We start from the raw sequence: 25,953 nt of genomic DNA on the forward strand, positions 1-25,953 counted from the left end.
GAGTTCAAAGAACATTTTATGAATTTGACTCCAAAGGCAAGAGAAGTAAAAGCTAAAATAAATGAATGGGACTATATCAAACTTAAAAGCTTCTGCACAGCAACATAAACCATCAACAAAATAAAGAGGCAACCAACTGAATGGGAGAAAATGTTTGTAAACAGTGCCTCCGATATCCCAAATACACGTGTTCTTTTTTTTAAACCTTTTTCTATTGTTTGAGAGAAAAAAAAATCAGTTTCTTGTGAAACTGCAAATCTTCTCCAAAAATACAAATAAAAAGCTAATAAAATGTGAAAAAAAACCCCGCTTAAATGCAAAATTTATACTGTGGTAAAAGTCATTTTGATGACAATGAATGTTATTTGAATCACAACTAATGTCAAGCTGCTTTATTTACTCACATGTTGACAAAAGTTAAAACAAGAAGTGAGATCTTCAGTACCACACAAATTTGCAGTAGATATATTTCCTAGATCTAAGTACAGTTCTAGCAGTGTTTTTCAGAACTCAGTTTACGTAAAGGATTTTCCATATGTCAAATTCATTGAACTGCACAGTCAAGGTATTTCCAAGTAACCTTCAGTTGGAATGGATTACCTGCAATATAATGACATGCTAAAACGCAAATACCTAGAGAAGAATCTAATATAATTCTATAAATACCTTTCAAAGGATGAATATGCTCAATTAAAATCATATGCTTGTAGAGTTGTATCAATATTTGGCAGTACCTATCTGTATGAAAAGACACTTTCAAAGGTGAGACCTGTAAAATCTTGTTACGGATAAGCATTAACAAATGAACATTGATTTTGACAACAGAGAACACCAACTTTGAGTCCCAATTTAATGAAATGCTCTCCTCCCAAAATAATTCTATTCTTCTCGTTGGCAAACCTTATTTATAAAAATTTATAGTATTATTGTATTTAAACTATTATTTATTTTGTCAATAAAACTGTGGAAATATGTTTGTCTTTTGTTATAGAAATACCTACAGAGTAGGTACTTTGATTTTGCTTCTTGGTCTACAAAGCCTAAAATATTTAATCTCTAGTCCTTTATGTAAAAAGTTTGCCAAGACTGAGCTAAACAATTATTTGTTTTTAAGTGATCCCATGTTTATCAAACAAAGAAAGAAATCTCTATTGGTGGGGTTTGAACTATCAGCTGAGAAAAACTAATTCTACATCATTCCTAGAATAGACTAGATGACCATTTAATCCATCTTAATCCTATTCCATCTTAATCCTATTCCTTATTTTACAATTAAGAATCCAAGGTTGAGTGGAAGCTAGTCGTTGGTAGAAATGAAAATAGAACTAAGATATGCTTTTCTATCTGGTGTCCTTTCTAGTATATTTATATGCAACTGTTTATGCTGGGTGCTAAGGATGATAAAGAAATATGAGAAATAATCTCTATATCAAGAGACATTGTAATCTAGTTGGGTAGTGTTATCAGCCAACGTTCTGTAAAAAACAAATGACGTACTAAAATGGAGTAACTGAGGATCATTTAATAATGGACTGTTTATAAAAGTGAAGAGAGGTAAGGTCAATAACCCTTATTACCACCCAAGGACTAAAGAGACAAGAGGTATCTGTAGAAGCTATAGGAGATGGTCTGCAACAGGAGCTGTAGTTTTCAGTGGAGGAATCCAGCCACTGTCAACCTGTAGGAGTTGATACCCACACCTATAAATCCTCAACCTCATTCTTCTCAACCTCATTCTCCTCTGCCCTCCTGCTGGTATTTCCTATAGTCCCCCACCAAAAGCCAGGTGACAAATAACTTTTAGATGTTGTCCAAAAAGGTCAGCCTCCCAGAGAAAACTGCCATTTGGAGAATGGATCTGAAGGGACCAATGGAGAATGTTCAGGACAGGGAACAAGATTATTTATACAAGTATACATTAGCATATCAACATATAAAATATCATTTTATGAGCATTGTTATAGTACTTTACATTTTACAAGGTACATTCTTATTTGACCTTCACAACAAATTTAAAACAGTGCGTTCTTTCCTACACTGGCACCTGGAACAGAGGTAGTTCAGCCTAAGTATTCTAAATTGGTAGGCCACTTCTTTCATTGCATAAAGTTGTTCTACTCTCTAATAGAAGCAGATGTTTTAAGTGGTTGGTTAAGAACTCAACTTCAGCAGGAGGCCATGTACTAAAAGCCAGGAAGGCAAATAATGTATAGCAATTATTTATTTTTGTATTTTTGTAAACTGGTCTTTTCTATAGGTTGAAAGAGACTTATGTAGTAGAGATCCTCAGCATAATAAATTGTGACTATTTTAGTATAACGTTCTCATTAGAATTACAGATTTTATAGTTAGAAAGACCACAGTTTGAATTCTGGTTCTGCCATTCACTTGCCATGTAAACTTGGGCAAGTTACTTAGTCTCTCTTAGCCATAGTTAAACTGTAAAAATGAGGACAACCATAGATCTTAAGTGAGATAACAGCGTATAGTATGCTCTCAATAAATATTAGCTATTTTTTGTAGTATCAGTAGACTCCGTAACTAAAATTTCAAATTTATAAAGTGTGACAGTTGCTCGTAATAGATTAATTCATTCTACAAGTAGTTATTAAGCAACTGTTATGTGCTAGGTACTCACTTTCCAACATGCTGGGATCACAGTTAGGAACAAATCAGACCTTGTCCTCCTGGAGGCTGAAGGGGCGCATAATTTGCATCTGATTTATATGAATAATTGGTGAATTAGTAAACAGTGCCTATACTGACATACATATTACCAGCCTAATGGTCTGTTTAGTGATCTTCATTCATACTCAGCATACCAAGAAAGCTAAGCTAGTTTATTTTTTAATAGTTTTGTAGTTAATAATCAGCAAACCTATCACTATGCTGGACTCATTGATTTTAGGAAAACACTAGACTGAGGATTTGTCCCCTGATGAATGAGCAGCCATTAATTTGGGGGGGGGGAGACTATTGAGTTAAAAGTAGAAGTATTTTAAAAATTCTACTAATATATTGATCATTGATAGACCTTAATATAACTCTCTGGTTTCCTTTTCTATGCCAGTTGGAGCTACTAATGGTAACTGCCATTTGTACAGACTATCAGAAAGTTTAATGTTTGGGAATTTAAGATGTGGAACACTTAGTAATTTTTCTCAGTTTGGATATGTTGACCTTGAACAGCTAGCTATTTCTCCAGCAAAAATGGGTTTATTGTGTAACAACAAAGAATTACAATTCGGGCCACATGGTCTAATGCACAAGTTCCTAGAAACAAACGCGAGAAAGCTCTTTTATAGAGAAGAGGAATTTGGGAGAGCTATTCTAAACAGTTCTTCCTGTTGGGCTCCTTGGTCCATGTAGAGCGTGAGAGCTCCCCCTTCTGGCCTCCTGACTTCATTTTAAATGAGGTTTCTTTTTATTAATCTTTACAGATAGGCTCTCTGCAAGTTACTTGAAGCTTATTTTGGTTTGTCAGTTTCTTTAGTTGATCCATATCACATTATAATAGTTAATTTGTGTTAAATAATTCCCAGATTTTTACTGTTTTATATATGGAAAATTAGTGTTTAGTAGTATTCTACATATAAAGTTTTTCTCAAAATCTTGTCTTAAATTTATATTTAAAATGTATTGAAAAAAGTCATTTTGCTTATGCAAAACAAATCTTTTAGTACTGCCCCCCCATAAATTTAGAATACTGTAATAATCCCTGTAATAATCTGATTTTTTTAACACACTAGAAGGTCTCTTTTTTTATTTGCAAATCAAGTTGCTATGGGGCTAGTACCTTTGTTTGCTTAATTTTAAGCTCAGTTACCATGACAAAACTTATTTACTCAACTAATGCCCAGCAGTGTCAAACAGATACTGCTGGCAACTTGAATATTTCCTGTCTGACCAATAAAAATGGCAAATACAAAATGGTGAATTTTAATTTTAAATAGAAAAAAGAATAGTTTCGTTAGTGTACATTGATTTTTAAGTTTTTCTTGGTTAATTCAAATCTACTGTGATGCTTTTATGAAAATTTTCTTTTTTTTCCCCTTCCACCTCCCCCGGCCCTCTCCCCCATCCCCACTCTGGTTCAACCATTGTTTCTCAATCTAGTTGTGTAGGACACAGCTCCCTGGCACACGCTGGTACTGTGAGCCTTGCGCTCCCCGCAGCTGAAACAGTTGGTCACCGCAGCTCTTGCCAAAAGAGCACAGTTGTACACAGCATCCCATGCCGCCTGCGGCAGCTCGCGGCAGCTCACAGCAGCTCACAGCAGCCCACAGCAGCCCACGCCAACCTCCGGCTGCTCATGGCAGCCCAGCTCCAGGGAGAGCTGTTGTTCACAATCTTAGTTGTAGAGGGCGCAGCTCACTGGCCTATGTGGGACTCAAACTGGCGACCTCAGCGTTAGGAGCACGGCGCTCCAACCACCTGAGCCACCTGGCCGGCCCATGAAAATTCCTGTCTATATCTCTTGGATTTAATATTCAGTTTTAAAATAAAGGCAGGCAAGAAACTAGTAAATGTATCTCTATTAAATATTTAAAATTTTAGGGCAAGGCTCATAATACCAGCATGGGCCAGGGAGCTGTGTCCTACTGAGAAACAACGCCTTGAACTGGAGTGGGGTGAGGAGGTGGAAGAAGGGGGGGGGGGAATTTATCCATGAAAAGTTGTTTAATTTCACACAAGTGATAACAAAATTTTCTTAAAGATACTTGTGCGGCTTTCCTGTAATAGTTCTGTTTTGTATGAAGTGTGTTTTATGCTTTAGAGATACAGTCATTTGGTAGAATCAGAGTTCTGTATTTATGGTCCCGAATCTTTACCACATTGATAATGTGCTTGTCGATACTGAATAATTTCTGATTGTTACTTTCTAAGTAACAACTTGCAGTTGCTCCTTTTAAAAAGCTTTGTTATTTAAAGAATACTGCCATTGTGTCCTTTAAGTATTTCTTGTGTTTTAAGAGCTCACATACATTGACTGAGATTAACAAATAGGAAGTAGAAAATAGGAACCAAGGAATACAAAATACCCTTTAAATCAGATATAGAAAGTTGGTAAGCAGATTTTTATTGCTAGGTGTTCCCCCTTAACACCCTCCGCCCCCCATTGGTTTGGAGAGATAATCAGATTTGTTTGGTTGGATAGATGAGTTGATAGAATTATAAAAGAGAATCAGAGAGATGTTTGTATTTTCTTTGCAGAGGCTTCTCTCACTTAAAAGCAAATGGTTCCTTTTTCTTACTTGAATGTCTGCCTACAGGTAGATTTTCTTAGGTGTGTGGTATTAGGCATAGAGGTGAGAAAGAGGAGGAAAATCACATAATTACTCAGGTCCTTATTTTATGCATATAATGAGAACATTGGAATTGTTGACTTCTAAACTCCCTTCAGCTCAAATATACTCTGTAACAGGAGAACAACATGATACAAATGGCTTTGAAAATTGATTTTTTGGTATAAGGTAAATGTAATTGTAAAAGAGGAACATTTATTGGAGGCTGTTGAAAGTGATCCATGCTTGATATGATAAAAATGTGAAAATATGGTGATGAGAGAAAATCAGAAATGTCTAGCTTGATATGAGGAAGAAGAGAAAATTTTTTTAAATGAGCCCTTTATTCATTTGACAGTTACTTAATTGAATTTCATGATATATAAAAAATAATCCTGATCTCACAGGATGAATATGAAGGTTGGGTGTAATGTATATAAAACCCCCAACAGCGTGCTGCACATAGTAAACACACAAGTTTCCATTCTTTCCTATTGCCTATGGTTTGCCAGACTTGACAGTGACTCCTCCTTTTAAACTAAGGTTTTAACTTTAGTTGCAGAGACAGAAGTTCGAGGACACTGAAAAACGTGTAAAGGGTTAAAGGAGTTACCGTCACCATTTGTTCTCTTTCAAATTCATGACACAAACAATATTTAGATATTATCTACAGTACTTTCCAACCTCTGTCCAAAGATGGCTTGGACAGAAACCACGTTTGAAAATAGGAAACTTCAGAGCTCAGAATGGGAGTGGACGCATTAGCTGGCACCAAGAGTTCTAATGATCAAAGGCAGGGTAGGGTGGGCAGACTGCAGAGCTGAGCCATGTAGGGAATTCCTAGCTTTTCCCTAGAAGAGTATTAACCCTAAGCACTCCTTGTGGGGCACAGATTACAGATTGATGATGAAGTAGACTTAGAATCTCTTCCCGTGGTTAAATACCATTAGCGTTCTCCACTGTGCTATTTGGGAATACAAAGGTCATGTGTCTGTGTACACACATTAGAGTCCTAGAGACAACAAAAGAGCGTAAGAGTGGAATTCCTAAACAAAAGGACTTCCAGCAGAGAATTTTCACGTGTTATTTTTAAATATTAACTCAATACATATATCTAAATAATATATTGGTAAGCCTGTCTTTGGTGGAGCCGTCATACTTAAATCTATACTATAATTTTTCTGCCCCCAGTTAAATTACAAAGGACAATCAGAGAAGAAAATGTATGTTGCATTTGCTTGTTAGGCAGAGGGCATGCCTGCCTATGGCCAGCTAGTTCCTTTGTTTTTCTTGAATATTGGTGCTATTTGTGGATCATTTAGTTGTATGAGCCTTATGGAGCTGACTGGTGGAAGAAAGCAAGGCAGCCTCCTCTGAGTCCGGAGTGGGTGAGAGGCATTATAAATATGGTGTTTGAGAACCTGGGCTCTAGCCTCAGTCTACCTGAGTTACTGTATGTATAGATGGGAGTGTCTTAGATTTGTAGTCATAAGAACATCGTTTTAGGTTTATCTCAGATCTCCCCAGGAAGGACCTTGGTGTGTCATCTAGTTTTCTTTCCAGACCTGGAGTCAAGTTTACAGCATATTCCTATTACTGAATTGAGGAGACTCTTTTTCTCCTTTGGTCTTGTTCATAAAGCATACTTAGCATTCTAGAATATTTATTAGGATATTCCTTATGTAATCCTGAAGTAGTCAAGTGTTTTAGTAAGCTCTTTTAAATATTAGCTATTATAAATTTAATCTCTTACTTAAATTATACTAAAAATTATACTGTAGTTTAAAATTATTCAAAGTAGGAGGGAAATAGAAATTATATTTATAAAGGTTTACAATACCATTTTCTATAGTTATTTTTGGCACTTTCCACAGAATATATATGAGGTCTGACAATTAAGTTCGCGAGCTCACCCTAGAAAAAGTGTTACACACGTCATTGCTGAATATCACCATGGTCACCTTCAAAGTACTCCCTTTGTGAAGCTATGCACCGATGCCAGCGCCTAGTCCACCCTCCAAAGCAATTTTGGAACTCTTTTTCTGGAATGGCCATCAGAGCTGTCATCGTATTACCCTTGATGTCCTGAATGTCATCAAAATGTCTTCCTTTCAATATTTCCTTTATCTTCGGGTAAAGAAAGAAGTCATTGGGGACTAGATCAGGTGAGTAGGGAGGGAGTTCCAATACAGTTATTTGTTTACTGGCTAAAAACTCCCTCATGGACAGTGTCCTGTGAACTGGTGCATTGTCGTGATGCAAGAGCCATGAATTGTTGGAGAAAAGTTCAAGTTGTCTGACTTTTTCACGCAGCTTTTTCAGAACTTTCAAATAGTAAACTTGGTTAACTGTTTGTCCAGTTGGTACAAATTCATAATGAATAATCCCTTTGATACAAAAAATGGTTAGCAACATTGTTGCAATAAGTTCTCAAACTTAATTGTCAGACCTCCTACACTATGTTTTTCCCTATATATACATACCTGTGATAAAGTTTAATAAACTAGGCATAGAGAGATTAACAATAACTAATAGTGCAACAGAACAATTACAACAACATATTGCAATTCACATAACTATCATTACAGTAGGTTGTTGTGACATTGAGTAAAATAAGTATTACTTGAAAATAAGCACTGCGACGGTTGATCTGATAACCAAAAGTCTAGTGAGTGACTAACGGGCACGTGGTACATACAGTGTGGATACGCTGGACACAGGGATGATTCATGTCCCCAGCAGGCAGGCATGAGATTTTATCATGCTACTCAGAACGGCGTGCTGTTTAAAACCTATGAATTGTTTATCTCTGGAATTTTCTATTTAATAGTTTCAGACCACAGTCAACCACAGGTAACTGAAACCACGGAAAGCAAAACCATGGATAAGGGGTGGAGGTACTACTGTGGTTCCTAAGTCATAATACTAGTCTCCCAATCGCCTCCAGCCCCCCTTCCCTACCACCTTTTTTTCCGCTTCTCAGTTTTTCTTACTGGAGCCCTTCTTTTGCCGTACAGGGTCAAGGTGACTATTTTTGTACTTTAGACTATTGGAAAGCACAGTTTTAGTTTAACTTCTTGGCTGTGTTTATGGTTTATGTTCATTGCACACAATCAAAGAGTTAAGTGTTTTTCTTCCTTGAGTCTAAGCTGTAAGGCAAAGAAACAGAAAAAGTCGGAAATACTGACATTCAATCAGTTTCATTAGCATAGATTTGTACATGAAGCACAGATAAAATATCAAGAAATGTGAGAACGAAGGATGTTGTAACAGTTGTAGCATAACATTCTTTTAAATTTCACGTAAATATAATAGCTCTGTGAGTTTGATTTGAAGACACATATATGTTTTTCTTTTTGGCTGCATAGGGAACAATGAAATAAAACCTCATTGACGTAATTGAAGCTGATAACATCTCCTGGTTGTGCTGCTGATGTCTCACTGTGGTACTGGTGGTTTTGTAGAGTTCTGTAAAGCATGTTGGACTTACAAACATTCAAACAGAAACTTTGATCAGGATTCAACTTTTAACCGCAAAGAAAAGCTGAATTTATATAAAGGCTCACTCTTTGGTTCACTTTATCAAATCAACTGAAAAAGTTTTTTTTAAAAAAATAGAGTATATACCTCATGTTGCTTAGAGGAAATGCTGTTTTTAAAATTACTTTTGAACAGATAATCACAGTGTGTGAAACTATGTAAGAATTTTTGACGTTGTGTTATAATGTGAGCTTAGAAGGAAACAAATAATGGAAGCTCTTAAAAACAGCAAATTAAAATTTCATATGTTCATTAAATGATTTTACAGTGTAAGTAACAGAACCATGTCGAGAACATACTATTCACTGTAAATTTTTACTGATTCTAAATTTAGCTATATTTAAATTGTTTATTCTGACATTAAATTATTAAAAGTTTAGATGCCTAAAGTTTTACTGACTTGGAAACAGTGTATATACTTTCTACTTGGAAGTAAGATTTTAAAAGAGCTCTCACCTGCTGTTATAGAAGGGGAATGAATGCTTCTACCAGTGTTTCTTAAACTGAGCAAATAGGTTGTGCGTTGTAGATTCATTCTATATCCAACCAAACTCTTTTTTCTTTTTCTATTTCTCTTAAGTTAGAAAATCCAAGCAAAATTATAATTTATGAGGGAAGACTGCAAGTGTTTTTTTTTTTTTTGGGGGGGAGGGGAGGTGGGGCTTGGCTCTTTGTGCTGAATAGTCAAATGCAACATGGACCCTAGAATTTTAAAGAACATTATCTTCAAGGTTGTGTCAGTAGCTAAGTTAATGGTCATACTTAAAAGTGTGAGAAATAAAAGTTCTTGGCTTTTTATTGAAGAAAATACTTCTGTATTTGCTATGTTTATATTTTATATTTGTTCCATTTTTCCTCAACACACTGAAAAGATACTATATACTGCATGCCAAAAATAAGTGCATTTACCTTTATGCCATTTCTTTAACACCAAGTCATGCATACAAACTTGTGTTTTAACTACCAGCTGTTTTCTGTGAATAAAGTGGCATGTAGATTTGCAGTTACGAGATAGTCTTACTGTTTAGCAAGGCTTTTCCTTGCTGTACAGATAAACTGATTCTCTCACAACTGATTCCAATACACATATTTCAGTCTCGATCATAGTTCACAAAATAATCACTAAATAGGGAGGGGGAATCATCGTCTGTAATAGGCTTTTTCAGTGAGAAACACATAAAAAGTTGTTTACCATTGTTCCTCAGATGTATTGTACATACAACAAGAGCTGATTTGGACTCAGCACGTGAGTGCATTTATCCAGCAATAAAGTAAAATACCTGCTGTATGAAAATGGGAGCGATTACTCTTTTTACATTATATGCCGTTTCAATTCTGTGCTATCCCAAGGTGTCATATGGTAAATATATTTTGGAAATTATTTGACTTGTTCTCTCTTCCAGCAGAATGTTTATCATCTGTCTGGCTAGTTTTACAATCTCTCGGCAACAGTTTATCTTTTTTATATGCTTTTGCTATGGACACAGAAGCTGAATGATAACCTCTATAGATTTTGTCTCTTCTGTTGTAGGAACAGAAATCTTCAGTTTTGTGTAAGAAATCATTATGTGCTTGTTCTAGAGAAATTGCATTGGTTCACCAAAAAGTTTTTTTATGCTTCATTTGAATATGTCATAAAAGTTTTCCATGGCTTCCCATCAAAGTAAACAACTTTTAGAAGAATATAGGGTGAATTAATTGCAAGTCTTCAAAGAAAAATCCAACTTTTAGATAGTCACTGTTGTACATCCTAGTCATATTTTTGTTTTTATGAGTCTGTGTGGTGCTATCACACCCAGCTTTGTATTCTGTTTGCACTAGAGTCTTGTTCTAAGTTATTTATGTTACTATTTTTATGAACACTGTAAACTTTAGAAAACCAATTTTGAGCCACTTATTTTTTTGATGGGGGATATAATACAACACAATGAAAAGAATGCAAACTGAACAGATATAAATAATAATATTCGAACGACATGAAAATGCTTTAGCTAAGATGATTTGTACTCCTATAGAAGAATGCAGGCCTTAAGGCACCTACCCAGCTTTTAAGGATACAATGGTTATTAAGATGATGTTATTTCTGTGAAAATTAGAATTAATTTTACATTTCACAGTTTTGATATATATGTAAACTAAATTGATCCCTTTTTCTCCCTATAAATAGTCCAGATGACTGAGGAATAACTAGTGATTCACAGGTATAATTTGATAAATAATGGCTAATACTTTATTACTGCTTCCTGGTTTAAATTTTTATCTTACAGCTAATATTATAGAGACATTAGGCTATATTTTCATTGAGGATTTTGCTCCTTTGGGTATCTCTCATTCTGTGCTATATCATTAGTTCTTACTGTCTTGGATCAGTCCTATTAAGTATAAACTCGAGAACCTACCATGTTAACAAGAAAAGTATTATCCCACATTGTTTTCCAAATATTGCTCCATTTCATTCTTGCTACTTGCAGCACAATTTCTGGAAAGTTTTGTCTAGTCAGTACCTCTACTTTTTTCACCTTCCTAAATTCTTAATTTATTAAAGCTGAATACTTACAAAATATGCATGAACTGTAGAGACTAAGGATAACACACACCATCTACCCACCATTACCATTAACTTGGACCATTACCGATAACTCTGAAAGGTCCCTGTACGTGTGCCATTCAGATCCATTGCCTTCTCTTCTCCCCTAGGGTTGTTCACCATCCTGAATTTCTTTCGTTTCCCATATATTTATATTCCTAAGAGGTTATTTTAATGTATATTTCACATGTATAATGTGATGCTCTGTGCATTTTTCTGTGACTTGCTTTTCTCATTTAACCTGTTTCCGGGATTCAGTCATGTGTCTGTAGTGCCTTCACTTTCACTGTTGTATTTCATGGCACAAAGATGCCAAATTTCTCCATTTTGTTATTGGACATTTGGGTTGTACCTAGTTTTCTTGCTACCCCAAACAGTGCAGCTATGTGCATTCATGTTCTTGTCTCCTGGTGTCAAACTGTATAACAAAGGATCACGCATCTGTCATGGATTGATGCTTTTATAAAACACACTGAAAATGCCTCAGCAAAGTCAAATCGCTAGAATTTCTAAACATTTCCTCTTAATTTCTGTCTTTATCTTACTGTGGACCGCACTTTGAACACGAGTGCCCTAAGATATATTTAGCTGCAGACAGAATCCCTGGATCACACATCTTCTACTTATGCAGAAAACTTTTTCTCAAAATCACTAATACTCTGATTGTTCAAATTACACGGAAGGCAGCATACCAGCAATTTGTGGCTTTCACTCTATCTGTTTTCAGTTCTTAAGATGCAGGGATTTCAGACAAAGACCTGCTGCTGCTTTTTGGCAAATGTATTTTTGATCCTAGAGAAAGTGACAGCAAGTCAAAATGAGCTGCTGCTTAAGAGTTCTTTCCCAGCCAGCCTAGCAAGTCCAAGTGAGAGAAAAGCATGATAATCGGATGAAGAGCCAAGGAGGAGTGTATTTATCAAGGGAGATGGTCTACACTACAAAAGGCTCTAGTAGAGAGATCTAAAACAGCAAGAATAGAGAAAAAAATGTACGTAGTAAGGTTTTTTAGAAACCTCTAAGAGCACAATTAAGAAAGGGTGGGCATTACCTTTCATGTCAATAGCGGCTTCTAGGTGGGTAGACTCGGCCTGGTCTCTGCATTATGAATGTAAACAGTGATGCTCTTATAAGCCAGAAGCAGGGCTACTTTACATCAGGGTTTCTCAACCTTATTTTCATTATCACCCCACTCAGCCTAGCAAGCCTAGCCTTTTTAAACATTATTCCTAGTCATCCCAACCCCTGTATGAAATTTTAATACCGTAGGTTTACAGTTATCTGTTTGTAGACTGTGGCGTGTGAGGGGCCACAACCATTTTAATATTTTTAAGATTATTTTTGCTCCCCTCCCCACCCCACCCCCAGAAACAATTTTCACCTTCTTGGGAATGATAGAACTACCGTTTAAGAATGCTTATGCATACAAATATGGTTTTTGGCCTTGGAGTGCAAATATTTGAAAAGATAATATTTATTTAATCATGGAGGTGAATGAAGTGAGGGGCAAGGAAGACTCAGTGTTAAGAAACTGTCCAAATGAAAGTATGCTTGAGTTAGCAAAGAATCAGCTTCTACATAGACGAATGAATTGGGGAAATGAGGTACATAGGCATTTGTCACTGTTTGATTGGTAGCCTTGGAAAGGAAATGCAGAAGTATGGATTGGGTGGTAGTACAGTTAGGTATCGATTCACTAATTTACATTCTGAAGCTAGAATCTTTGGCTGACTCAGAGGTGATGTTTAGTGACCATCACGTGGCTCTGTCTTCACTCCTGTCTATTCTGTACTTTTATTAGTGAACTTAAGAAAACATCAGATATACAGATGTCATGATGATGGGGAGAGTTGTTCCTGAGCTGAGCAAGAGTTCATGTGCCTGCACGCACAGACTGGGAGAAATGTACGAGCAGGAGCCTGCAGTGGAGAAAAGAATTAGTTTATGGAGATTGGTGCCAATCCGGAGAACGGGTGAGCTGATGCTCTAAGAAACCCTATGGAAATTGAAACAACAGGAAAAAATTAGAGATTAGAACACAGACACTTATTCTGGAATGTATCCAGTGGGTGGGTAAGCCCGTGTTTTCAGATGTTTTCCTGCCGATGAGTATCCTGTAATCTGAGATGGGTTCCTACTACTCAGGTTGTTGCGCGGTGCTTCCTGATGGCGTTGTCACTCATCACTCAGGTGGAAGGCGTGAATCTGGAGCCGGCTTAACTTGGGAGTGGTAGATCCAGCGCCGGATTCCTTCTGGTTTAACAGAGGAATGAGCTTTAGTAGAATCTGATAGGGTCCAATCTATATTTAGGTTCAAGCTGATCATCAAGATATTTATTTTTCCAGGATTTTGAAAGTACCCAGTCTCTAGGATTGCAATGGTCTAAGGGGACATCTGTAGGGTACTTCATCCTGTCAGAAGCAAACTTATGAAGAGCAGTTAAACCCCAAAGACTGTCCATACTTTAGTGTCTAGTTCTTTGACCCTTAGGTCCTCTTTCCCCCCAGTGTTTTCACCAAGACATAAGAAGGGACTCCCGTATAATATTTCATAGACTCAGCTGAATCCTGCTTCCGGAGGCCACTGCCATGAGCAGTACCTTGCCCCATTTTAAATTGGTCTCTTGACAAATTTTGGCAGTGGTTTTCTGTAAACTGTGGTTCATCTTTTCTATATTTCCAGTGGACTGTAGTGTCCAAGAAATGTGGGTTTCCACTGTATTCCTGAGTCTAGAGACTTCCTGGGTTGCTTTGGCGATAAAGGCCCTGTCACTTTGGGGAGAAAAAGACTATCCAAATCTAGGAAGGATTTCTTTTAATACAAGATTACTTCTGATGCCCTTTCTGATCTGCATGGTCATGCTTCAACCCATCCTGTCAAGGTATCTACGAATACTAGTAGGTACAGGTCATTTCCAGTCGTTTGGGACATCCCCGTGAAGTCAGCTTGCCAGTCTTATCCTGGGCCTAGTCCTCAGCTAGCTTTGTATTCCTTTGACTTCTGGGGGGAGGGGGGGTCTCATCTTTGGATTATTTCTGGCACAGATGGTACATTTTTGAATCACCTTTTGAATAGTCCTCTGCATATGTGGCTCAGTAATATATTTTTGTATCTATTGGAGTGTGGCATCCTGTCCATAATGACTGCTCTGGTGGATAGAATTGACTCTTCCATTAGGTGTTGAGGAATCAGGATTCCCTCTTCATTGCTTATCTCTGCATCTTTCTGGAGTGTGGTGAAGCCCTACTCCTTTGCTCTTTCTGGGTCCTCTCAAAAATTTGCAGGCTGGGCCAGTTTTCAGTCTGTGTCGAATAAGAGCTGCCCTCAGGGATGCCGGGGTTTTTGTTCAGGCGGCCAGTGTGGAAGCCTGATCTGCTTTATGGTTCCCTTGGGAGATTAAGCTCTCTGCCTTCTGGTGGCCTGGACAATGCATAACGGTAACCTCCTCAGATTCCATTACTGCTTTTAGGAGATTTAATATCTCTTGGGTATGTTTAATTTCTTTACCTCCTGATGTTAAGAGCCCTCTTTCCTTTCAAATAGCCCTGTGAACGTGTACCACAGTAAATGCCTGTTTGCAGTCGGGGTAGACGTTGACTCTCTTACCTTTTCCCAGGTGCAAGGCTCAGGTCAGGGCCAGTAGTTCGGCCTCCGGGCTGAAGGACCGGTAGTCTTGTACAGGGTATTGTTTTAGAGGAGGGACGGTTACACCTGCCCACAATCATATTTGGATGAGGGTTGCGGTTCTTACCTTCCGAGGCCTGCCCTTTGTCCATACTTCCAGACTTACTTCTTGCAGGATTTCTTTGGGGACCTCAGCCAGAAGTTCTTTCTGGGCTAAAGCCAGTAATGCTGCCGTGAAGCACAAGCTTCTTCCCGAGGTACCTTAATGCTGATATGGCGGGGGCAAAGGGATTGTGGCATTTAGTATAGTCGCTAAGTCCCGTCCTAAAAGTGGCACTGGGCATTCCGACGTACACCAAGAAGCGATGTTAAAGGTTTGTTCTTCCCATCTGGCAATCTAATGGCCAGAGAAATGGCTTTTGTAGTGACGCCCGTCACACTGCAGTCCTGAGCATTGTTTCGGAGGAGAGTTTAGTCAACCTAGTATTTAATACAGAATATGTGGCTTCAGTGTGGATCAAAAAGTTTTTTAATTTCTTTCCCACCGTTAGAGTGACCGGGGTTCCACGACGGTGATGTTGAAGGAGCCAGTGGAGTTGATCGGAGCCCCTGGGCCCTGTTACTCCTGGTCACTCTGGGTTAATTGGGGCATCTGTGATGCTTCTCATTTCTCTTTGTCCTGTTCTTTGTTTACTCTTTACATTCTTTTGTCCAATGACCCTCTTGCTGGTAGTAAGCACACTGTTTAGGGCCAGCTTTGGGGGCAGGTCCCTTGTTTTCAGGGGGCCTTACCTTATTGGTTGTTTCCTGACGCCCTCTGGTGGTCAGAGCCGCAGCCAGCAAATCAGCCTGTTGCTTCATCTTTCGTCATTTTTACCTGTTTTTACCAGGCCTGTTCTCTGCTATTGAAAACCTTACAGGCAATCTCCATCAGCTGGGACCTAGGCATGCCAGAGGCACCCTCAACCTTTTGAAGCTTTCTTTGGGTATCAGGGGCACTCTGCCCAGTAAGTCATGTTCATGAGACCTTTAAACTTTCAGGGGCCTCTGGGTCCACATCAGTATATCGGCCATAAGCCTCAAAGATACAATCTAGGAATTCAGACGAGTTTTCATCTGGACGCTGCTGAAGCTTATTACAACTTTTTTGTTTGGGTTCTCCCTGCCTTCACCCAACCAGAATGCAGCTCTTGTAATGTTCCGGCTTGGGCTGATCAACATCGTTTGTATCCAACGTGGATCAGTGGTAGGGATACCAGCGTTGAGGTTCTAGGGTTTCCCAAGATAAACATCGAGAGGAAACCCCGGGGAAATTTCCAGACGAATTGTACTAAGCTTATGCTCCAGCACAAGGGAGGTATCACATAGGAGAGGAAGGTCCTCCGAGCTGACTCAGCTGCCACTGTTTGGCCACTTTTATAAGCTGGAGACAAAGCGGGCGCGCCTGGAAAGGCGGGCTTTTTAAAAGTGGCGGGCTTTCTTTAAGGGCTATGATGTCTTGTAACCATGTTCATGCTTGCCGCCATGGAGCAGAATGGTGGACTGCTCTTTATCACCACCCTAGGAAGGTCGTATAGCGGTCAAACCTTGATCAACTGTGCATTGGGGGGCTGAGTTAGACCATTCCCCATAATAAAATAGCAAGTATTTTTAAAAGCGAAACCAACCTCTAAGTTTGCACTAATTTACTTTTGATGTTTTGAATTCGCTTACTTGATGAGATTTATGACAGTCTTACTCAGCTTAACCACATATAAAATTTCCTTTCTCAGGATTCCTTTTCCGCAAACCTTCTACAACTTTCCTAGTCCCCCTTAATTTGTCTCTTACTCATTCAAAGATAACCATCCTTAGTTTATAACAAAACTGCTTTACTCTAATTCTTTTAAAAAATGTATTTCCATACCTTATATCCTATTTTACACAGAAGGCAGTCTACCACCAATTTGTGGCTTTCACTGTATGTGTCTGTTGTTCCTAATATGCACGTGATTTCAGACAAAGACCTGCTGCTCTTTGGTCAATGTAATTTTGATCCTAGAGAAAGTGATTTCAAGTAAGAATGAGCTGCTGTGTAAAAGAAACTTAGGCGTTTTAGGTAATGTTAATCTTAATGTGAGTGCTTTTAGGAAGTTACCAACATCTTAAACTGCATTAATTAATGTGTCTGGAATCTAGAATATATGCTGATTAAGTCACAACCTGAAATAATTCTATCAGGATAAGACTTAGGGCCATGTAAAGTACTGCATACATTGAATGAGTCTACATTAATATAGATGATGTACTTTGTATGCAGTTATACAACAACCGTTTTGTGGGTACTAGTCCATGAATTTTGTAAGTGGTTGTAGTATGTCTGGATTTCTTTGGGAAAGAATAAGTTTCTCTTCACTGGCAAGAGATGAGCTGCAAAGATGTTGACCAGATGGTGATAACAACAACTGACAATTTTTCAAGTGATTAAGCGTGGATGTATTACCTAACAAGGGCCCAGCAAGCTACAGCTCACGGACCAAGTCCTGCCAACAGCTTGTCTTTGGCCCTAAAGCTAAGAATGTTTTTTTTTGTATTTTAAATGTTTATAAAACAAAAATGAAAAATAAAGTTTATGCCACAAAGACATGATGTGGTTTGTAAAGCCTAAAATATTTATTACCTGTCCCTTCACAGAAAAAAACAAATCTGCCAACTTCTTCTTCTTTTTTTTTTTAAATTAAAATTTATTGTGGTGAACACACAATGGGATTTATAGATGATGTAATACAGAATTGTACACCTGAAATCTATGTAATTTTACTAACAATTGTCACCCCAATAAATTTAAAAAAAAAGTTTATTGAGGTGACAACTGTTAGTAAAGTTACATAGATTTCAGGTGTACAATTCTGTAATACATCATCTATAAATCCCATTGTGTGTTCACCACCCAGGGTCAGTTCTCCTTCCATCACCATATATTTGATCCCTTTTACCCTCATCTACCACCCCCCGCCCCCCTTTACCCTCTGGTAACCACTAAACTATTGTCTGTGTCTATGAGTGTTTGTTTCTCATTGTTTTGTCTTGTTCTTTTGTTGTTTTTGGTTCATATACCACATATCTGTGAAATCATATGGTTCTCTGCTTTTTCTGTCTGACTTACTTCGCTTAGCATTATAATCTCAAGATCCATCCATGTTGTCACAAATGGTCCTATTTCATCTTTTCTTACTGCCGAATAGTATTCCATTGTGTATATATACCACAACTTCTTTATCCATTCATCTATCGAAGGACATTTTAGTTCCCACGTCTTGAATCTGCCAACTTCTGATAAAATATTGGACCAATAAAGATAGAGTAGATAACACCTTAAGATCTTTTGCAACCAAGAAGACTGGAGACCAAGGACAAGAAATAACACAAACAGTTCAGTATATAGAAATTATGTGATTCCATTATAAATTAACTAGGCTTATATTCAAGACTAGGGTTTCTAGAGAAAATCACAATTATAATCAATTATTTAGGCAGAAGGAGACCTTTTTATTAACTAAGTAAATTTAAAAGATATTTAGGATTAATGATAGGTAGCGATTATAGTTTGCTAAATTAAAGGTAATTTTATCTCCTTGATCATAGTGACTATTGGATGAGGAAGTAGCCAGAAAGCATGCTAGGAAGAGAGGGGCAGGAAAAAACTAGTCTGGGACTAAGAAGTTACCATTGTATAAAGGAAACAAATACCAAGACCATCACTGATTATCAAAAGGGTTGTGTGTTGCTTTTTATGCTCTCTTCCTTTATACTTAATCTAACCACAAGGACAAGCTTTTTAAACTGTCTTCGACAGAAGAGCCTTACTGGTAACGAAACAGCATCGCCCACTGACACTGGTTGAAAATCTTTTGTAGAGGGTGAGAAGAGTGATGATTTATCATTTTTCTTGTTTGTTTTTAGTGACTAGGTGTGATTTTGGATTTATGTTTCCCTTTTTGTGGTGATAGATATTTTGAAAGTTAATATAGCTTATTTTAGTGACTTTATTATGACTTTCCTTTTATTTTCAATCACAAATTGCATAATTAATAAAATATTCTGTATAGAGATCATTTTTATTCTCACCTTCTCAGTTTCTCTCTCAAACTTTAAACTATTTTAGATATCTGTAATATAGATGGCTCCATTTTGTTTTTACATATATTTGTTTATATACTTCTGATTTGTAACTAAGTGAATTTTATTTTTTTTCAGATGATTCTTTGGGATTGGGACTTAAAGCAATGGTATAAACCTCATTACCAGGTAAATATGTGATATCACTAATAGTATCTGTAATGAAACTTGACATTTAAATTAAAGTTACATTCACAAGATTGCTGTTATAAGATTTTCTTTAACCTGAGCTAAAATAACCAGAACTTTCACTTAGGTAGATTAAAAAAAAAATTAATTGTAAGGAAAAAGAAAATGATAAGACACCAAACATATTTCTATATTAAGCAGGAGATTTTTTCCCCTTAATTGAGAGCAACTGATCCACACAGGGGGGGAAAAGATTAAAGGCCATATATGACAAAAAGCAAGGCAATTGGCAAAATATTTTGTTGGGGAAGCAAAAACAGTCTGCTTACAGGTTTTGGTAAACTTTTTACTGAACTATACATACAGAAAAGTTCACAGCTCAATGAATTTTCACAGACTAAACATACCCATATCAAGAAACAACATACTACCAGCATCCCAGAAGCCTCATTTCAAGACCATTCTAGTTGTTACTTATATCTCTAAAGATAATCTCTCCTACTTCAAGCAATTAGTTTAGCTTATTTATAAACTTATATGTATTTTTCTATTTTGCTTCTTTCAAAATTTTACCTGTGAGATTAGTATATTATTGCACATAACAGCAATTCATTCATTGTTATTCTATTTAGTATTTCATTAAATGAATATATTACACTGTATTCATCCATTCTACAGTAGATGGACATTCATTTTCAGTTTTTTTGGCTATTGAAAGTAATGCTGCTGGGACACCCTTGATGTCTTTTGTTGGGTATATATCTTAGAGTGGATTGCTGGGTCACAGGATGCACGCCTATGTTCAGTTTTAGGAGATGGCACCAGGGAATTTTCCAAAGGAGTTGTATCAATTGGTACCCAACCACCAGCAGCATAGGAGAGTTAAAGTTGCTCCACGTCCTTGCCAACACTTGGTAATATCTGTTTTAAATCATTCTGGTAGTTGTGGAATAGTATCTCATTGTGGTTTTAATATTTACATTTCACCGATAACTCATCAGGTTGATGATGTTTTCATGTGTTAATTGGCTACCCAGATATCCTCTAGTCAGGTCTTTTGACCATTTTTCTACTGATTATCTACCTTTTACTTAGCAATCAGTAGGAATTCTTTATTAATTTTGGACCTGAATATATACATGTATGTATATTATGCCAGTATTTCCATCTGTGGCTTATCATGATGTTTTTTGAGGAAAATATCACTGAAGTTTTCTGTAGGTAAACCCTTTATCAGATGAAGGAAGTTTCATTCTAATCCTGGTGTACTAAGGACTTTCCTCCCTTTTCAGTCATGAATCGGTATAGAATTTTTATGTTCCCTGTACAATGCTATTTTACCACTTTTATACCTTTACTTATACTTCTTCTTGAAGAATGAGCCCCCAAATAAGTTTTTGTTTACTTTTAATGTAAAATATCATTTCCCCCTAATCTTTATAAATAAAGTCCTACCAATGCTCAGTTTAAATGCTACCCCTTCCATAAAGTTTCTGTTAACTATTCAGATTAATGTTATTTATATCTCCTTTGAACTCTGATACAATTTTATCTTTGACCACTTTCCATAACGTTATTTATTGCACTTTACCTACATAAACTATACATTGTTTTATGTACTCTGCATGTATTATCAGTTTTAATTCTCCCTGCTTCTCTGTGCTAAGTACAGCTAGGAACTCTAGGAATAATGCATGAGGCAACCAAAGGAGAATTCTGAAACTTGGAAAGAGGAGGGAGGGTGGAGTAGTTCAGGGACCCCAGTAATGGAGGAACAACATCCATCGCACAGCAAAAGGTGACCCAGGCCTTGACTCTCAACCTATTAGAATGTGATGCAGGCAGGCTCATTTCTTCCCTGAGATTGAATGCGTATCCTGCTGGCAATACCAAGTGAGTCTGGTGGCTCCAGCGAGGGAGAATTCATCAGGAACTCCACTGACAATAAGTGGCCAAGGGAAGTACAGTCATGCACCACTGAACAGCGGGAATATATTCTGAAAGGGGCATTGTTAGGCGACTTTGTCACTGCACAAAAATCAGAGTGGATTTACCCAAACCTAGATGATATAGCCTATATTGTATACCGCCATTGTATATGCGGTTCATCGTTGATTGAAACATCGTTATGAGGTACATGACTACTCTCATTCCCTGCTGGGCATGAGACCCCGTCCCCCAGTGAGAGACACTCAGTGGCCAGGGGACCAGCACAGGGGACACCACTACAACAAATGCTTAATCCAGAAAGTGCTCCTTGTCCCTGTGGCCTGGAGACTCCCTTTTCCACCTGGAGGTACCAGGTGGCCCAACCTGAGGAAGTTCTCCCTCCTTCCTCCCACTGCCCCCCACCAATAGAGGTACCAGTGGGAACCCTAGTGGCACCAGGAGGGAAAAAAAATCCAGGCAACTGAAATACCAATGTGAATGTCTGAAAATTAAATTGTCATTAGAACACAGCCTGGAAAAATAGACTAGGACCTATGTGCTCAATCTAAACAAGGAGATACAGAAAATTTAAATAGGACCAGAATCTTCTAGCGTAATAGCCCAAATGCTGATGATAAAATTTAAAAATCACCTGTCATACCAAGAACCAGGAAAATCACAACTTGAATGAGAAAAGACAATGTTACCACCAAGATGAATCAGATTTGGAATTATCTGAGAAAGAAATTTAAAGCAGCCATCATAAAAATGTAACAATCAATTATAAAGTCTCTTGAAACAAATTAACGACATGAAAAAACTCAGCAAAGAAATAGAAGTTATAAAAAAAGAAACAAATGGAAATTTTGAAACTGAAAAATACGCTAATGGAAGTTAAAAACTTGCTGAATGGGCTCAACAGTAGAGTGGAGATGACAGAGAATAGATAGAATCTGTGAATTTGAATATAGAGCAATAGAATTTACCCAGCTTAAACAACAGAGAAAATACAAAGAAACAAATGAACAGAGCCATAGGGACCTGAGTGACAATAACAAAAGATCCAACATTCATACCATCAGTGTCTGAGAAGGAGGGCAGAAAGTGAGTCGGTTTAAAAGAGTATTTGAAGAAATAATGGCTGAAAGCTTCCCAAATTTTGCAAAAGACATAATTCTGCAAATTCAAAGAGCTAAGTGTGTACCAAACAGAACCAACCTCCCCTGAAAAAACCTACTCAAGACATGCCATTATTAAACGTTTGCAAACTAAACACAAGGTGAAAGCAGCCAGAGAGAAATGACACTTTACCTATAGGGGAACACCAACTCAAATAACAGCAGATTTCTCATTTGGATGAAGGAAAATAGATGCTATTATATATAATTCATGGAAGTATAGATTTGACCAACCTATGTGAGAGCAGGTTTATAGTAATGATCAAATTTTCACATGTTCATTTACTTTGGCTCAGTAATTCAAATGATTGGAAGCTATTTACCAGAAGTATGCTTAATTATCTACAGTGATATGTAGAGATATTTGTTTATAAACCTAGAAATAGCTGGGCTATGCCCCAATAATGGGGAATGTTTTAAAATGAAAACTAATACAAAATAATAGTTCACAAGTGGAAGAATAAAGAATTTCACAAAGAGCAAAGACATATTTAGCTAATTAGTGGTCTAACTTTCATAATATTTTTCAATTCTAAAATGTGTGGAGGATACTTAATAAACAGTTTTATGGTGAAATCATGAAGTGCTATGAATAATTATGAATTCCAAACACACTCAAATGTAAATTCAAGGTACAGTAAAGCAAAAGTAACATTTAATTCACTGTTCTGATTATCAGTGCACTTATTTCTTTGGGTAATTGAGTTGAACACAATATTTTCAAAACTTAAAAATCATATCATGTGTATACATGAATGACATGTTTATTTTAAAATTTAAAAATATATTTTCTACCCATTTTGGGGGCCTGGCCTGAAGTTTTTGTTAACCATTCAGTTCAAAGTTTCAAATATTTCCTTTGAACTCTGATACTATTTTTCCTGTATTTTTATCTCATCATTTTCTATAATATTAACTGTAACACTGTTACATATTGCACTATAAATATATGCATCACACATTGCTTTATGTGCATTACATGTGTTATCAGATTTAATTCTCGCATCAGTCCTTAATGAGGTAGGTGCTGTTATCCAGATTTTACAGTGAAGAAACTAAAAGGTTCAAATGTTAAATGATTGCTCAAAGTCACATACCACCGTAGTTAGGGTTGAAAGTCTAAATTTCAAGCTCATAACTTTGCAACAAAGCCTGTCATTATGTTAGACTGCCTCTTAAGTGAGTAAGGTAAATGAAGGAAATGCTGTATGTGTTTAAAAGAAATTTTGATACAAAGAAAAAGGAATCATCAATAAATTAATGAAACGTAGAAATTACAGATTTCAAAATAGAAACAAATTTAGTTTATGGTAGATACAAAGTCAGTAATGAATACTGTTAAATATGATAAAGTAATGATAAATATAGAAAAAATGAAAATTCACACTATCTGCTACATATGTCAACATCAAAAGTGAGAATTATACTATTTGTTATATCATTTATGTTATGTCCAAATAAATGAAAATTAATATTTAATAGGATTCAATTACTTAGATATTGTTACATAGACCTTGATTTAAAACAGAGTAAGTTTGAATTTTCTGTGTAACAAATATATAATTTTACTTTTTTTTTCCTTCCTTTTCTAGAATTCTGGAGGTGGAAGTGGAGTTGATCTCTCAGTGCTAAATGAGGCTCGCAATATGGTGTCAGATCTTCTGATTGATCCAACCCTCCCCCCACAAGTCATTTCTTCACTACGGAGTATCAGTAGCTTGATGGGTGCTTTCTCGGGTTCCTGTAGACCAAAGATGAATCGTCTCACACCGTTTCCTGGATTTTACCCCTACTTGGAAGTAGAGGACCCGGCTGAGAAAGGAGATCGCAAACTTCACAAGGTCAAAATACAGTAATCAGCCAGCCCTATTTCTCACATTTGATATTTTCAAATTTAAACTGCTCTTTTAAATCTTAGATAAACTAGAATTTCTTTTTAAAGGATCAGCTTCTTTTACAATATAGTGACCTGCTAGGGCTTTAGAGGTAGTTACAATCTCAGATAATTTAAAACGAGTATTCAGTTTTTATCCTAAATGACATTGCTGTAATTAGCAGTTATAACTGCATCAGTAACAACTATTTATTGTTGTTGGTTTTGTTTTTAAGAAGTAGAGAACAACAAGCAAATTTAGTTACAGGCTTGTACAACAAACTAGGAGTCAAATCATATAATAAGTTTTTTTCTTTAGAATACAGGAATTGTTCTTGTTGAACCAAGAAGAAATGATCATTATAATGTTCATTTTATGAATTACATAGCATTATGTATTTTAAATTGATTTTCACTTTTTCTGGAACTCTTACTCCTTCCGCCCCCGTCTCCTCTCCCCTTTTACCTTCTGGAGATTGCTATAGCCCAATAGGCATTCCTTTTTCCATCATTAGATATGGGATTAATTTCTCTTTAAATATCAACGCTTCAAAATAGGATTTCCTTTAGAAAATAATAATGTTCTAAATAGACATATATTATGCTTGTCCAGAGTGCTTTTAATTGTTTTATTTAACTATAATATCTTTATCAATGGCTAAAATCATAAAACTTTAAAAATAAAAACATTTTGGAGATTATTCTAGTTTATTCTATAGGTAAAGAAACTAATGAAGAAAAGATACAATTCAAATTAGTTCATTTAGTTCACTCATAATAGTGTATATAGAACTTAGAAAAAGTTAAATGTAGTTTTTGGAGGGATTCTGATCATCAGTTAATTTCAGTTTGTTCTCAGCGGGTATAGAAATGCTGAAAAATTAAACAAGCATGATTAGGGCAAAAATTTGATAATTATTGATCACAAATCTAGATCATAGGTAGTTTTGTGATGCTTTTATTTTTGAAAAGTATATACAGTAGCACCTGCATTAGTCAAAAACCAATTAACAACCGTACTTAGTTATATGGCTGTTTTTCAGGACCCTGCCTATGAGAAAGAGGTTAATCACAAGCATCAAATAAAGGTAGCAATAAATTCACCAAAAAAATAATTAATGTATTCCTGAGTTAGTTTCACTTGATATATTGCTCTTCCTTTGTGTTTTCCATTGACATTTGATGTTTAGACAATAATTTTTAAAAATAGTTAATTCTTAAAAATATGAATCATAAAAATCATTGATAGTATTATTGATCCTATGTTTACTGTGTAGAAAAGTATACTAGTACATTTTAGAAACATTTTAAACAATATTAAACAGGATGTCTACACACTTCATTTCCTGAACATTCTAATTAATCAGACTTATTTTTAGTACTAGAATCCACTGATAGACGTAAGTCAACTAAGAACCAGGAAATAACCCTTATTTCTTAGTGTTCTTTAAACTTCTTATTTGAATTTCGTATCTAATTTGTCTCTGTTTTTGGAAAAGAATACATAAGAAGCCTAATGATACTTCAGAAAAGAACAACAGCATTTATGAAAAAATAATTAGTAAGGAAAAGGGAGTTTGAACAGATAATTTAATGTAAAATGTACCATGTTTCCCCGAAAATAAGACCTAAATGGAAAATAAGCCCTAGCA

At 36.4% G+C, this 25,953-nt stretch overlaps 1 protein-coding gene across 1 annotated transcript in view; it reads left to right on the forward strand.

Annotated features, from left to right (window-relative positions):
- PDE3B (phosphodiesterase 3B) overlaps window positions 1-25,953 on the forward strand; it is a 136,223-nt gene that overhangs the window by 67,677 nt on the left and 42,593 nt on the right. The window contains exons 2-3 of the mRNA XM_019754484.2: window positions 19,271-19,321; window positions 24,021-24,269. Of these exons, the coding sequence (XP_019610043.2) occupies window positions 19,271-19,321; window positions 24,021-24,269 (300 nt within the window). The remainder of the gene's footprint in view (window positions 1-19,270; window positions 19,322-24,020; window positions 24,270-25,953) is intronic.

The sequence above is a fragment of the Rhinolophus sinicus genome, linkage group LG06 (genome assembly GCF_036562045.2).
Source record: "Rhinolophus sinicus isolate RSC01 linkage group LG06, ASM3656204v1, whole genome shotgun sequence".
Lineage (NCBI taxonomy): Eukaryota > Metazoa > Chordata > Mammalia > Chiroptera > Rhinolophidae > Rhinolophus > Rhinolophus sinicus.